Source organism: Dermacentor silvarum, chromosome 4 (assembly GCF_013339745.2).
Source record: "Dermacentor silvarum isolate Dsil-2018 chromosome 4, BIME_Dsil_1.4, whole genome shotgun sequence".
Lineage (NCBI taxonomy): Eukaryota > Metazoa > Arthropoda > Arachnida > Ixodida > Ixodidae > Dermacentor > Dermacentor silvarum.
Genome location: NC_051157.2, coordinates 43,743,728 through 43,757,077, shown reverse-complemented (window position 1 = coordinate 43,757,077; position 13,350 = coordinate 43,743,728). Strand labels below are relative to the sequence as shown.

General features: G+C 46.3%; 2 protein-coding genes across 3 annotated transcripts; one reads left to right on the top strand and one right to left on the bottom strand.

Annotated features, from left to right (window-relative positions):
- Positions 1-757: 757 nt before the first annotated feature.
- LOC119449894 (uncharacterized) lies at positions 758-6,224 on the top strand. 2 transcript variants are annotated; one of them, XM_037713175.2, is made up of 3 exons: positions 758-1,575; positions 2,506-2,735; positions 6,109-6,224. In XM_037713175.2, the coding sequence occupies exons 1-3, from the start codon at positions 1,521-1,523 to the stop codon at positions 6,211-6,213; spliced, it is 390 nt and encodes a 129-aa protein (XP_037569103.1). In that variant the 5' UTR covers positions 758-1,520; the 3' UTR covers positions 6,214-6,224. The 2 variants fall into 2 exon arrangements, with proteins under 2 accessions (XP_037569103.1, XP_037569102.1); XM_037713174.2 differs by lacking the exon at positions 758-1,575 and having other exon boundaries at positions 2,010-2,735.
- Positions 6,225-8,237: 2,013 nt separating this feature from the next.
- Positions 8,238-11,717, bottom strand: LOC119449895 (uncharacterized). Its single transcript, XM_049665505.1, has 4 exons — positions 11,505-11,717; positions 11,174-11,341; positions 10,611-10,824; positions 8,238-8,394 (listed from the first exon to the last, which is right to left on the bottom strand). The coding sequence occupies exons 2-4, from the start codon at positions 11,253-11,255 to the stop codon at positions 8,238-8,240; spliced, it is 453 nt and encodes a 150-aa protein (XP_049521462.1). The 5' UTR covers positions 11,256-11,341; positions 11,505-11,717.
- Positions 11,718-13,350: the final 1,633 nt, after the last annotated feature.

Here is a 13,350-nt window from a genome sequence, read left to right as displayed (position 1 = left end):
TTGAACGCAACTCATGTGTTTATACCTAAACGCAGTTCTAAGCGAGCCACTCTGAGGCAAGACTAGCGTGCGCGAACTGTGTGCGATTGCGACAAGCTCTGTCTTCAGTGAAATTAAAATAATTGTATTGAATTCTGGGGTTTCACTTGCCAAAACCACGATATATAATTTTGCCCACCCAAATCTAAGTACCCGAGATTTTTTTATTTTTTTTTCATATCGCCCCCATCAAAACGCCGCCGGTAATCGAACCCGGTACATGTGAGCTATAAAAAACACGTAAACGAAGGAGAGGTGACGACGCTGCCGGGAGTTTACCGTGCCATCTTGCCGTGACGTCACGAGTTTTGACATAGTCTACTCCAATCCACTTCCTCGTTTATCAATAAAGAAGCACAATCTTGCCTTCCAAAGGACCCAACTATCTTAACGATAGCAAGTTTCGAAACCTTCTCCTTCGTCAAAATATCCCAGATACTGGAATATACATTACGTCACAGTTACGTACCAGCACTGACGTTACTGCGCGAAATTCAGACAAAAGAAGGTTCTGTCTTTATTTTATGCACCAATAACCAACCGTTTCCTACCAAACGAATGAAAATTAGTGGTTTGAGAGAACGCTTTGCCAACCTGAATAGATGAAATGTTGTTAATTGTGGCCCTTTAAGAAACCCCAGGTGGTCAAAGTATTTTTTTAGCTGTAGAAAATCAAAATAACACCTGATATATTTCGTCACTCTAGATATTCAAGCGACTAGTTAGACGAACCATGAAGCGCCCTAAACAATGTGGACCGTGGTTGTCCGACGAAGGATGCGACGACACTTTATTTCTTTATAGTCACCGTGGAAATACTTTTGCCTAAACGCTGCGAAAAGCAATCGTTAGAAACTCACTCTGCCTCGTGGGGTTACATTGTGGATACATCGCATTGGAGATCGGTGTTTGGCATTGTTTATAGTGCAATAACGTTGTTGATGGGGATTTTGCTAGATAATTGTCACATGCCATCCGGTTTGTTGCGCGCTATAGCTATACTAGACAGCCAGCGCATTTTCATTATGAGTTCCACGTGTAGGGTATCGTGCATTTGTGCTCTGGTTTTGCCCTGGGATTTACCGGCGGAAGCACAACGGCACGCTCGAGCCGAGCCACAGCTGAACGACAGGCCGGCAAGGATTAAAAAGTTATTGCCCCCACCCACCCGGCACACTTTCCCCTGAGTGTCGGTTCCTTGTTGGAACAGCTGCAATACGAGAGCGCGCGCGTCTTGTGTACTCAACGACGCGGACGATTTTCTAGGCGTGCTGCATATTCCATGCGCGGAATATACTACGCTGAGCTGCATCTCGGACGGGGTCAGTGACTTGGGCAGTGACTCTTCCGGGAGCCGACGACAGTTCTGCCTACGTCATGTCCAGCGCGTCGTCACCACCAGAAAGCCATAAAGCCGGCAGCCGTCAAGCATTGATCTCTCAGACATCGCTTGCCTGTCCGAAGGTTCGCAAGGAGTCGTCATGGCGGCTTGGAGCACCGTCGTCGTCGTTTCTCTGGTCTTTCTTCACCACAGCCGTTCGTACAAACTCACTCTATATGCAACTTGTTTCGGTTAGCTCTCGGCTCACCCAACCCTGTCTTCACGCAAGCGAGAGCATTTGCGGATAATTTAACGATGTTGACTAGCAGCTTGTCTTGCCGGCATTCTCGTAGCCTTTAGGGTAGCAGAAGCAGACTTCGTCTTGTTCCCGCTTTCTTCCTTGTCGTTGTGTCTGAACTAGCGGGAATATGAGGAACTAGGAGTTGTGGAATTTCAGAAACATGTACGTCTGTTCCTTATGCATGTAATAATTAGCCGTTTTTCTTTGCATGTATTAGTTCCATTGCTATAAATATGTCCTTACTTTTATGCTATCACTGTAGAGTTCACAGCATCGATATCGCGCTTGTGATCTGTATACGGTTCGAAAAGTTATATCGTTGACTGTACATAACAGATTCGCAGAGCCAGTCTTCGCACATTGTGATCAGCAATTGCTAGAAGCCCTCGCAAACGCCCTTGTTTTAGTTCCAACATGTTGACTAAAGAGCAGGTGTGTCCGTCTCATGTTATGTTTTCACTATGCTTACATAGCCGCGATGCAGTTCCTGAGACCCTGAGAACTGAATGTCGTTCTAGGTGCCTACGTCTCTTCTAGATGCCTGCATAGTCAAGTTTCCGGAATCGGTGGTCATGGGACTTTCCAAGGACTCCCTCACGTTGTTGTTTTATTAAATTATTATATACTGCTGAGCAATACCTTTATTATAGACTGCATAGCAATAAGTTATATCCCTATTATAGCACGCGCTTTATTGTCTTGATGAATGATCTCAGTGTGCACTCAGTCTCGGTGCCCCTGTATAATTTACACAGTTCAAAGCTAATGATTTCATCGTCGATCCACATGGCGAAGTATCTTTCCAGCGTCGAAAAATCCCTATTTTCCCTCTCGTTAATCGCAGGCGCTGCGAGCGAGAGTGAGATTCTGTCCAACTTCAGGCGCTGTCAGCGGGTGTGCAACCGAGTGTTGAGTAACACCAGCCTGCTGGGCGTTGTGGTGGGCGTCGGCGAGAACCTGCAGAACGCCACTGCCACCGTGGGCACCGGCATCCGCGGAGGCATCCAGGGCGTCGCCACGGGCGTCCGCCAGGGAACGGCCGCCGTTGTCGAGAACGTCCGTAAGAACATACAGGTGGAGTTATATACCTTCTTGTGTACTTACGCGTGTGCCCTAAATGCTATAGACTCTCCGTGTGGCTATAATGTTATAGTTTTACCGTTACTCTCGTTGTCGTCAATACACATAACCTTTATATGCACAAAAAAATTTACAATTCTGAAGAATGATTTAGTTAGATAAAACCAGGGATTGGGGGGCATTCTGTAAGTGTACACCTAGTGAACTTCCATTTCGTCTGCTGCTCAAGTTCTGATTGGCTGGGCTGGGGTACGTGTCAGAAGGAGACAGGTGCCCCCAGCCAATCAGCACTTCAGCAGCAGACGAAATGGAAATGTCCACTAGATGGACACTTACAGAATGCCCCTACCCCCCCCCCCAGGTCAGAGCAATTTCGGCGTTTGAATAATACATCGTTTGAAGCACGTCGTTTGACTAACACAGCATCTATATAGAATACCGAAACATCTATACGGAACATCACGGCGGCGGCAACGAAGCAAATTCGCCGACCGACCCTGCCAGTGCCAGGATCGAGCCGCGAGACTGTACAGTGTTGCAATTTTTTTTTTTTTTTGTAGTCCTGCCATGTCGCGATGTACAACAAAGGTGCAGTAGCCTGGCTTTCACAGCTTCCAATACACGTAGAAGTATTGCGAACGGTTAGGGCCTGAACACAACTAGAAACACGACGAAAACAAAACCACGCTTACGTTGTGACAGACCACAAAAAAGAACGATGCAACCGAGCAGTTAGGCATTACAAAAAGAAAATCTTGTTTATTGATAGTTATTCTGTATAAAAAAAAAACAACTAAAGTCTGGATATTTGGCCATCCCGACTGGTTCAAATCGGTACCCGGGAGATTTATTCATAAGTCGAGACTGTCCCGTTAAATTCGGGGTGGTTGGCAAACCTTGGTGCATTCCACAGTCGAATGGGTCATGCGTGTTTGTGTGAGAGTAAAAAGGGGGGTCTCTGCGTATTTCCGGGGCAGGGCATGTTATAGCTATGCTGCAAAACGCGCTGCAGAAGATAGACAGTATTATAGCATATAATACTAAGCACTACTATACTATACTCTATACTATACTAATATAATAGTAAGCACCCGCTTCACGAAAGCTTCTCTTCCCATATAGATTCCAAAATGTGCGTTGGCTCTACACTATTTTTATAGCCAATAATTGTAACGGGCTCATTCGCCTGCTCCTTTTTATATCCGCTGGTGTCCACCGCCGCCCGTCGCTGGAATGCCAAAATGTCTTGCGAGAAAATTAGCAAGACAGAAAGATTCCCATTCACACTTACGACTAACAGAGCGGCAGTCCAGGATTGGCAGATTGGCAGTTCAGCCACTATCCTAACGCTACAGCAGTGGAGAGAGAATGTTGATCCTGGGAAGAGCGATCGCGCCAGCAGTTGCCATGATCGACTGACGCCCGCTCAACATGTTTGTATTGGATAGAGCTGGGCGTCTGCGCCTTCTTCGTGTTCGTGCACGTCGTGTTCCAAGTCACGGAGGTGGTCGTAAATTAGTTTTTCTTCTTCTGCTTGTAATATCAGTGATATAAATGTAAAGAATTACAGACTCATACCCGCTCTAGCGAATTGGCCGAGAACCGGGTATACGTCAAAGTAAGAAATTAGAAGACAAAATTTTAGAATAGGTAAGTTAAAATGAAAAGATAGAGATCGGAGAGAATTATTTTTAAATGACAAATAAATCAAAAGCATAAAATAAAACAAATCAAATTCAATTGTGTAGAAGGAAAAAGAAGTTAAATAAAATATTTGATGGCAGCGCTAACCTTCCCGTCGCTGTGCCCAAGAGTATATATATATATATATATATATATATATATATATATATATATATATATATGGGCCGCCTAAGGATACTAAAATATGAAGTTAAATCTAGTACAAGAACGCGGAATGGTTTTTCTAAGGTTAGTTTTCTTAAACTAATAAATTAAAAAATATTTTATGCTCTCATTTTCCATACACATAGAACAAATCGGTGAGGGTGTCAGACCAGCACTGTCTAAATAAAAATTTAACGAAGGTATGCGACACCGTAGCTTACTAACAGTTATTTCAGTTCTCGTTTGAAATAGATTACTTTTCCAGGATTGAGCGCGTCTACCGTGCCTTCATTAGTCGTCTTCTAGTGCGCGGCTTATTCTCATGTTTACTGGAAGCCACTGACATCGTCTTGTTTTCTTCAAGGATAGCGGCCAAAATATAAAATTGAGAAAGTTCCAACGAATCCAGCAGTAAGAAATGCTAAAGGGTTGCTTTAGTAGACACCAGCGGCTAAGTCCGTATAGATAAGAATAAATCCCCTCCTAACACGTTATCCCCGACCATGGAAAGCGGTGGCGGCGCGTAGAGGGGCCGCAAGAAAACGAATACGACTCACTTCTCGAAAGGGAATTGCTCGCTCGCGCACCCCTGCGGATGTTCACTCCAACAAACGCGTCGTAAAACTCAAGGAAACAGTGTAAATCCCACTGCGTATCGCATTTCACCAGATATAACGCGTCTGCTTCGCGTTACGAGCGAAGCTAATTTTTATTGGAGTCTGCTATAGACTGTGCAACCAAATTTGGGACTGGGCATCAAACTCACTCCTTCGTTATTTCTGTCCAGATTCTTTTTTTATTTTCCTTTCTGCAGTGTAGGGGGGCTGACCGAGTTCAGACTTGCATATTTAACCCACCTAAAAGCTTTCCGCTATATTGTTTACGTGCTGTCTGCAATGTGCTTCATATTTTTTTTTTTTTTTTTTTTGCAGCGAAGCTGTTAGCCTTGAGTTGGTCGTGATTTTGTGCATGTGGGCTCGTTCTGCGCTCACCCAAAAACAGTACCGCCAACTAGCAGCCGCGGCCACTCAGACAGACCTCAAACGGCAGCTGGAAAAGGGCTTTGTCTTTGAGTTTCCGCGTAACAGAATTATGTTTTCTCGTATTTTCGAATTACAAACCGAAACTATCATGTCTGCAGCTTGTGTGTAAGTCGTACTTTAGAAATTGTCTGACGCAATTTTGCAAAATTCAATTAGTTCAATAAGGCACTCGCGCTTGGCGGAGGGCCTAGAAGAATGAGGATGTTATGTTTCACTTCCGCACACATGCGGTGCGCGCGTTACGTGCGTCGATTGTGACGGTGGTACTTGTCTAACGTCGGCAATAGCTTCGCTGTACATCCATTTTCACAGAATGGAATGGAAGCAGATTTTTCTTTTATTTTTTTCACTTCGGGGTCTAGCCCGCCCGCTTTCTGTAGAGAAATTACATATATCATGAAAGCATTATTTTGAACTATTCAGCCCTGATCGCTGCAATTTCTTGACGGCTGGATACACCCGCAAATTATACGCAGGCTGTCAGAAACGGTATCCGGCCCAACAGGTACCCTGAGGACGACTACAAGGAGAACAGCCCTTTGCCTCCCGAGGAGCAGTTCTACGTGGTTCCTGCTCCATGACACCACCGCTACGTTGCAGGGCGGCTATATAAGGCCTAATTGCCTTTTGCGCAATCCATCCGCACATATAACTCATACTCATTTCGCACATTGTGTACCTCGTCATATATGCTAACCGCGCGGCAGCGCAGGCCGTCGCACACATACATAGAATGTACACATATAGCGCCACCATGCACATAACACGCCCACACACATGCACACACACAATGAAAGAGAAAGTCTCATTGTTGTGATTAGGGCAAACCACTTCCATCTAGGGAAACTTGCTGCCTGTCGATTGTTCGGAAGTTTGAACAAGAAAGCCAAGCTCGCGGATGAGAAGTCGTTTACGGTATAGGTGCGTTAATGCGGATACGTATGTAATGAATAGTAGTACATGGTTATAACGACCACATTTTCATGCTTCAATGCGTACATAAAGCGATAGCACTTACTGCGTGTCAATACTGCGAACAACGTGCACCAAAGCATTTGAGTGAAGCAACACCAGTCGCACCGCGCGCTTTATTACCTTAACGTCACAGCGCTGCACGTACATGCCTAAACTTGGCGGGGTAGGAGGTTCCTTCAACCCACAGCACGTGTATTGCGTACACTTGCATCTTTTTTCACTGCGGGCCACGTTGAACGAATCATTGCCGTCTCAACGCTCATAACGCACGCGCACTAGCTCTTCTGCCACCATGCATGACGTCTGTATAGATTTCGTTGCTATGCTTAGGTCCAACGCAACATTGAGAGCAGTGCAAAGGTCAGCCATTTTGTGGTCTCCGCCGGCTGATATGATTTTTGACGTGATATTGTGCGCTTGCTATGGCGGGTGGACACTAGCTTGTTCCTTTTTGTTGTGAGGAACGAAGCTAGAAAGAAAGACACATTCGTTTTTTGACAGGGCTTCTTTATATAGTTTATCGAACGAATGCTGCGACGGTACAAAAGTCCTCTCTCCCCGTTTATATTTTTTTTATCTAATCAAAGCTTCATATTTCCTAAATACTTCACTGCACAGCTATGACGTTCCTGAAATGGAACATTAAATTTCTGCTCTTAACTGTATTTGTCATTCAGCCTGCACGAAGTGCAACCGCCGTTGTGGAAGCAGGCACTACTTTCGCGCCGAGATCCGTCACCAGCGCTCCACGCTCGTGTTAGTATTAGGTAAAAGGTGTTAAGCAACTGAAAGGCAAGCAAGCTTTGACATATCAGCACGTCAGGAGTTCATACACACATGCGCTGCCGGCGCTATTGATACCAGTAGTCCTCGCTGCTTTACTGCGCTGGGGTTCAAGGAAACCTCAAGTAGTGTGCCGATGACTGCTGCATTGTGACCATTTGTAGCTCATTAGGGTGAAGAGGACGCTCATGCTATTATTGTCAAATCTTTTTATCCTCAGCTCCATCGCAAAGGTTACAACAGTTTACCATGATATCTTTAAAAACGCAAACCAAGCGTGCGCTTGGAACCACATCCAGTTAGTTGCCTTCAGTGTGGCAGCGAAACAAGCCGTGCGCTTAGAATCACAGTTGCCTACGGTGCAGCAGCGTAGAGAAAATCTTCGTAAGATCGGATCAGTATTAAAGATCACGATGACTTATAAGGTCTGACGAAGCCAGCAGTCTAGAGTACCAGCCTATTGCAATAGACAACTAGCGCGCTGTACACTAGGCCATAAAGCCCACCCACACTCACACCCGTAGCTAGCTTCGAAAGGTGGGTTGTTGGGTTTCGTCTTTTCTCGTCTTTGTTAAATTCTGCGCTCCATTCTCTTTCCCCTTATTTGCTCCCACGTATTCACTCACAAAATGCGAGGTAGTATACAAAATGGTCATTTATTAACATGCTTCGACGTTGCCTAGTGGATAACAATCGCGAGCACGCTCTCACAACACCGGTGTCCGTACGGAGGTCGTCAAGTTCCGCTGAAACCCGCAATGATGGAGCCGAAGAATACTCCCTCTTGAGGGATAAATCTCGTCCAACTTGTAAATAAAGGTCTCCAACGATCTGCTCGTGTCGGGTGTCACTCCGTGCTTGGTCTAGTGTTGATCACGGCTTCCACAATGCGCCGGACGTAGTCCCTGGCTCGGTCGCACGACCTGTACGCCTGAGCGCAGTCTTGGCCAATCCATCCTTTGCCAAGCGCTCCCAAGAGGGAATCGGGCAACTCCGCTACGCCACTGCGATGTTGGAAAGGGGAAAAAATTACAAAAAAAATATGTCAAGCAGCGCTCTTAGTTGCTCTCTGGGTAACAAGCAACTAATTGGTTGATTCGTGTGGTTGAACGCCATAAGGCAACAAACGGGCAGAGGGACGCCGTATTGGAAGGCTTCGAACTAATTCCGACGAGCACCTGAATCTCAGCACCGACGAGCCTTTCGCCCACACCGGACTGCGGCCGCCGTGGCCCCGAGCCAAACCCGTGGCCTCGTGATGCAGCAGCAGCAGCAGCAGGATATCCTTTCTTCGCGGCGACGCGACTTTAATTGGTTTCTCGCTCGCAGATGAGCGAGGTCGTGACTCAGCGTTCAGCCACGCACCACGGCACACAATGAACACACGTTGTAGAAATTCATACTACAGGACACCCAAACCTTTACCATTCTAGGTGGGAACGCTCCAAACCACCCTGCCTACCTAGAATACCTAACGCCTCCGCATCCCAATGGGAAGCCGCTCTTTCCAGTACAGCCTTGGACGACCAGCGATACCTGATTGACCGGGCCAGCCGGATAGCAGCAGCATGGGGCCCTGGACTGAGGGCTCCACCCTCTGGTACTTCATTACAAAACAACAAATAAAGTTTTCTACTACTACTACTACTACTATTGCGGAAAGCAAGTCGTAACAATTGTGAGTCTCGTCCATCGTGTTGCTAGAGCTAATGTAAGCAGAGTCGGTTGTTTTGTTAGTCTAGATCAGATTGTGGTGTTTACTGTCCCGAAACTACGCAGTGAATTACGAGGGAAGCTTCATGCAGTGAAGGACTCCGAATTAACGTCGACCACGTACTTGGCGTCCTTAAATGAACACCCAGAGCACGGTACACGAGCAATTTAGCGTTTAGAATGCAGCCGGCGCGAATCGAACCCGCGACATCGTGCTCAGCAACAGAACGCCATAGCCACTGAATTACCGCGGAGGGTATGTATTTGGTTATCACCAGCAAGTGCGATGTCTATGTAAATTAAATTCGCGCATTAATTATCTCAGGTTGCACATCGTATGCTTTGATGCGACGCGACAACTCTGCACGTATTATGCGGCAACGACAGGTACGGCTTCGGCGTCAGCTGGCTTTTGATTGTGTAAAAAGCGAGTGTTATTACTTTACAAAAAGCTTCTGTAACCGAACCACTTCGCACAACGAGGTCGTTTTTTTTTTTCTATCTCCTCTGCCAACGCGTCTCGCATGGATAGACGCGCCATTGACGCCAAGATCTACCTATCTGTGCCAGATACCGGCGTACGCGCCTGGGAGAGGTGTCAAAGTTAGGTTATGTGTCCGTTTTATAAACGCCTCCACACTGGCCCGTAAACAGGAGTGCTTGCCAGCCTTGAAAATTTCTGGAATCTAACTTTATCGACAATGGTATGTGCCTAATGGCCTACTGTGCCCACTATAGCTAACATGCACTCATGACGTGTCCTGTACTTCCGGAATAAATTGCGCTAATAGTCGCTGCTATAAATACTGCAAATATATCAAACAGTCCCTCCTTCCTTTCCTATTATTGAACCCCCCCCCCCCCTATGCTGGCCGTTCAAATGTCAGCCTTCACTGGCGCGGACCGCTGAATTCTCTTCCCTTTCATTATCCCACCAATCACAGACAATAGCCGCTGTTTCCACAATTGGAAAGCTCGCATCGTTTTTCCGGTGATCCGTGCACGTGGCGAGCGTAAGAAGAAATACGCGAGAAACGAAGGCGTTTTGTTTGCTAGGAACAGGTTTTCTTAATAAATGCTAGCCGCTCGTTTTGCCAACGAGCCGTGTTCTCTCTCCTGGAAGGCAATGGACCACAGCGCAGTGTCTTCACCACGTGACTTGTAAAGAAGGCGCTCGTCTGGCCCGCATGAGCTACTCAGTGCCAGGCGCATGGGCAGATTTTGCAAGCGCTAGTAAAGCTGGCAGGTAACCAACCTGGCAGCACGAACGCTAACCTTAGCACAGCCCTACCGCATAACAAACAACGTGATGAGACGTATAACGCGCCCTTCAACATCGGCACAGCAAAAGCGTGTACGTATACGCACATAATTTCACGGCCGGACTGGAGTACGCATGCGCGCGCGTGTTCCAGACCGGTCGTTGTATTTGTCCACGTTTATGAAAAGCGTCATATTTACCACGTGGCGTAGTAAGTACAGAAAAACACAGAGAACGTGTAGTTACCTCATGAATCTGCCGACGAAGGATGTTTTGGAGGAGCCCGTACCCAAGGCACGCGCCACTTGGCAGAAGGACCTCTTGTAACACTCGATTTTTTGCATCTTCACAGCTACTTTCAGCCGGTAGTAGGCCATGAGCTGGAAAAACTTCTCTTCCGGAGTTCCGTAGAGCGTCCTCCGAACCCGCACGTGTGGCAGAATGGGGTCGCTACGACCAACTGTAGGAGAAAATGCAAAAAGAAAAAAATTATACATAACTATATATATTCGTTTCGCATGCGTGAAATCCGATAAACTACGTAAATGCTTCGGACAAAAGCAGTATTTCCGAAAATTTGAGCCGCATCCGACGTTTTTCGCTGCTTCAGCGCTTTACCCACAGAGCATCATGCACCGGTAGGCTGAACAAATGAACGCCCCCTATTAAGCTGACCATATATGTATTATAAGCTCGTTGTATAAAGAACGCGTTCAGGCCTATTCGTAGATATTTGGTTCGGCAACGACAGAGATGTAAAAAAAAAAAAAAAATGAAGTCCTCAATAAGTGTTCAGTGTCTCGACTCACGTGATCCACAGGAGGCATGGCAAATTAATGTCGCCAAATACAGCATCACCACCGGTACGACCAGCTTGTAGCTTGCAAACATCTCGAAAGACGAGTGTCTTCCGTAAGGACCCTGGGCGTACTGCGGCGTATGCAGGCTTTCACTTCAGCGGTTGCTGCCCGTATCGTCTGCAGAACGAGAAACACGTGGCCACGAAGTGACGCTGAAATGAACCAAGCATTGTAGCGACTCGCGCTATCGTGGCTGAAAGGCGAACATTGCCAGACAAAGAAAGCAAAAAAAAAAAATAAATAAACAAATAAATAAACGGAGAAATCAGACTTGTCTTACCTGTCCGATCAAACAAACCACTGTAAAGTCGAGGTGATGTTAAGACGACTTAATTCCCTACTAGGCCGTTGTCTACGATAACTCTCCAGAACATCAACCATCGAAAGAGAATCACTGTGGTAAGTCAAAGGTGAGGAGCTTGGTTCCAACCGCAGTGCGACACGACTTCCTCCTGCCAATGATTTTGCACGTCGCCGTCCCCCACCTTTTATTTCTTTTTTTTTTTTTTTTTTCGTCGACGTCATCATCTTCTGGACCACGTGGATGCTTTCGGGGAAACTGGGGGGCTGTAAGCGCAGTGAGATTTTACGGTCGCGAGATGAAGATAATGGACATCCTTACCATTTCTGCTAACAATTCACCTAATCGCCGATCTGTCAGTCCTGGCAGGCGCATTGACGCTGCCTTTGCAGCGTCAATACCTCAGTAGCCTCAGTCAAATGCCTGAAGGAGGCGAGGGTGGTAAGATAAATAGCTATCTCTTTATCCCTTTTCCAACTGCCTCCTGTCACCATACAAAAACATGAATTAGAGGGTATTGTTCTCGTTGAAGAGCCACCTCGCCCCTTCCTAACCGCTGGCGCGCTTTCTTCAAAATCTTTCTACGATATAGGGTGACAGTTCATGGGGGCTGCTTGTACTGGAAGCTTTTGTCGGATTTGAGAAAAATTATCCGCTCGAAAAGAGTCGACAAAACTTATTTTGTCGACCCCACCCTATTCCAGAGGAAGCGCGAGCACATAGGTTTTCCAAGAATTCAACCGAAGATGTCAAGTCGTCATAGTCACCACCTTACCCCCACTTGGCTAACCAGGAAGGAATGTATTGTTCTCATTCAGCACTTAGCAGCCGCGGGAACCCCGAAGAGAAGAAAGGTGGGCAGTAATCCGCGGGGAGAAGGCCTTGTCAGGAGGCATGATTTATCTGTATCCTTTAGCCTCTCCTCGGGGGCATATTGTAAAATATGGCCGAAATAAATAAAAAAAAAATCTTCAATCTTGATGTGGTGAGAAAAGCTAGAAGAATATGCGATAATTGCCTAAATTTTGGTAATTGGGGCTGTGGGTTATTTAACGTGCATCGTTTAATTCAGCAATGTAATTTGATAAGGTATTCAACAATGCGTTGTTATGAACTACCGAGCTTAATTAAGATGGCAAAACAAAAGTGTACGTGGCAAGAAAAAAAGTGTACTTAAGTGGAGCTTGCTGGAGATATTCAAACGTTGCAGATGCTTAGAACGCTATCATATTCATGCTAATATGGTTTTTCTTTTCTTAGTGCTTGCCTTGAGAACAAAATGTTTTTTCGCTTCCTAAATACCAAAGATAACGAGATTAAATTGCGCAGAAGTGCCTTTGAGGGCAGTAACCTAAATGTTAGAAATGTTGCCGCAAGGAAAAGGCTACCCACGTCGGACTGAAGGACAGCACATTCTAAGCATGTTTCCAATTTCAGCAACGTTAATTTGACGGCGTTAATTGTACGCGGTTGCGTGCGTACCTCGCCGCCGGTGCAACAGCTTTGTTGTACCGGACGGTTTGTGCAGAACCGTACGTCCATATCTTTCTTGCGCATTTGCAGGTAGCGCGGATAGTCTTGCACTGGCAAAGGGCGGACAAAGAAATCAGAAGCACACACATTGTGCCCCACGAATAAGTTTTACAACTCGAAGAGCGTAGTACTCTGCATGCTTGGCTAAGCACCAAACGTGCGTTGAACCATGGCACCTAGCAAAAGCAGATTTCGCGTGCCGTTTAGAGCCACGGTTACGGCTCACTGAGAAGGTGACGGCATTCATTAGCGACCGCAGTTTTATGGTGACAGTAAGCCATGCAATAATATC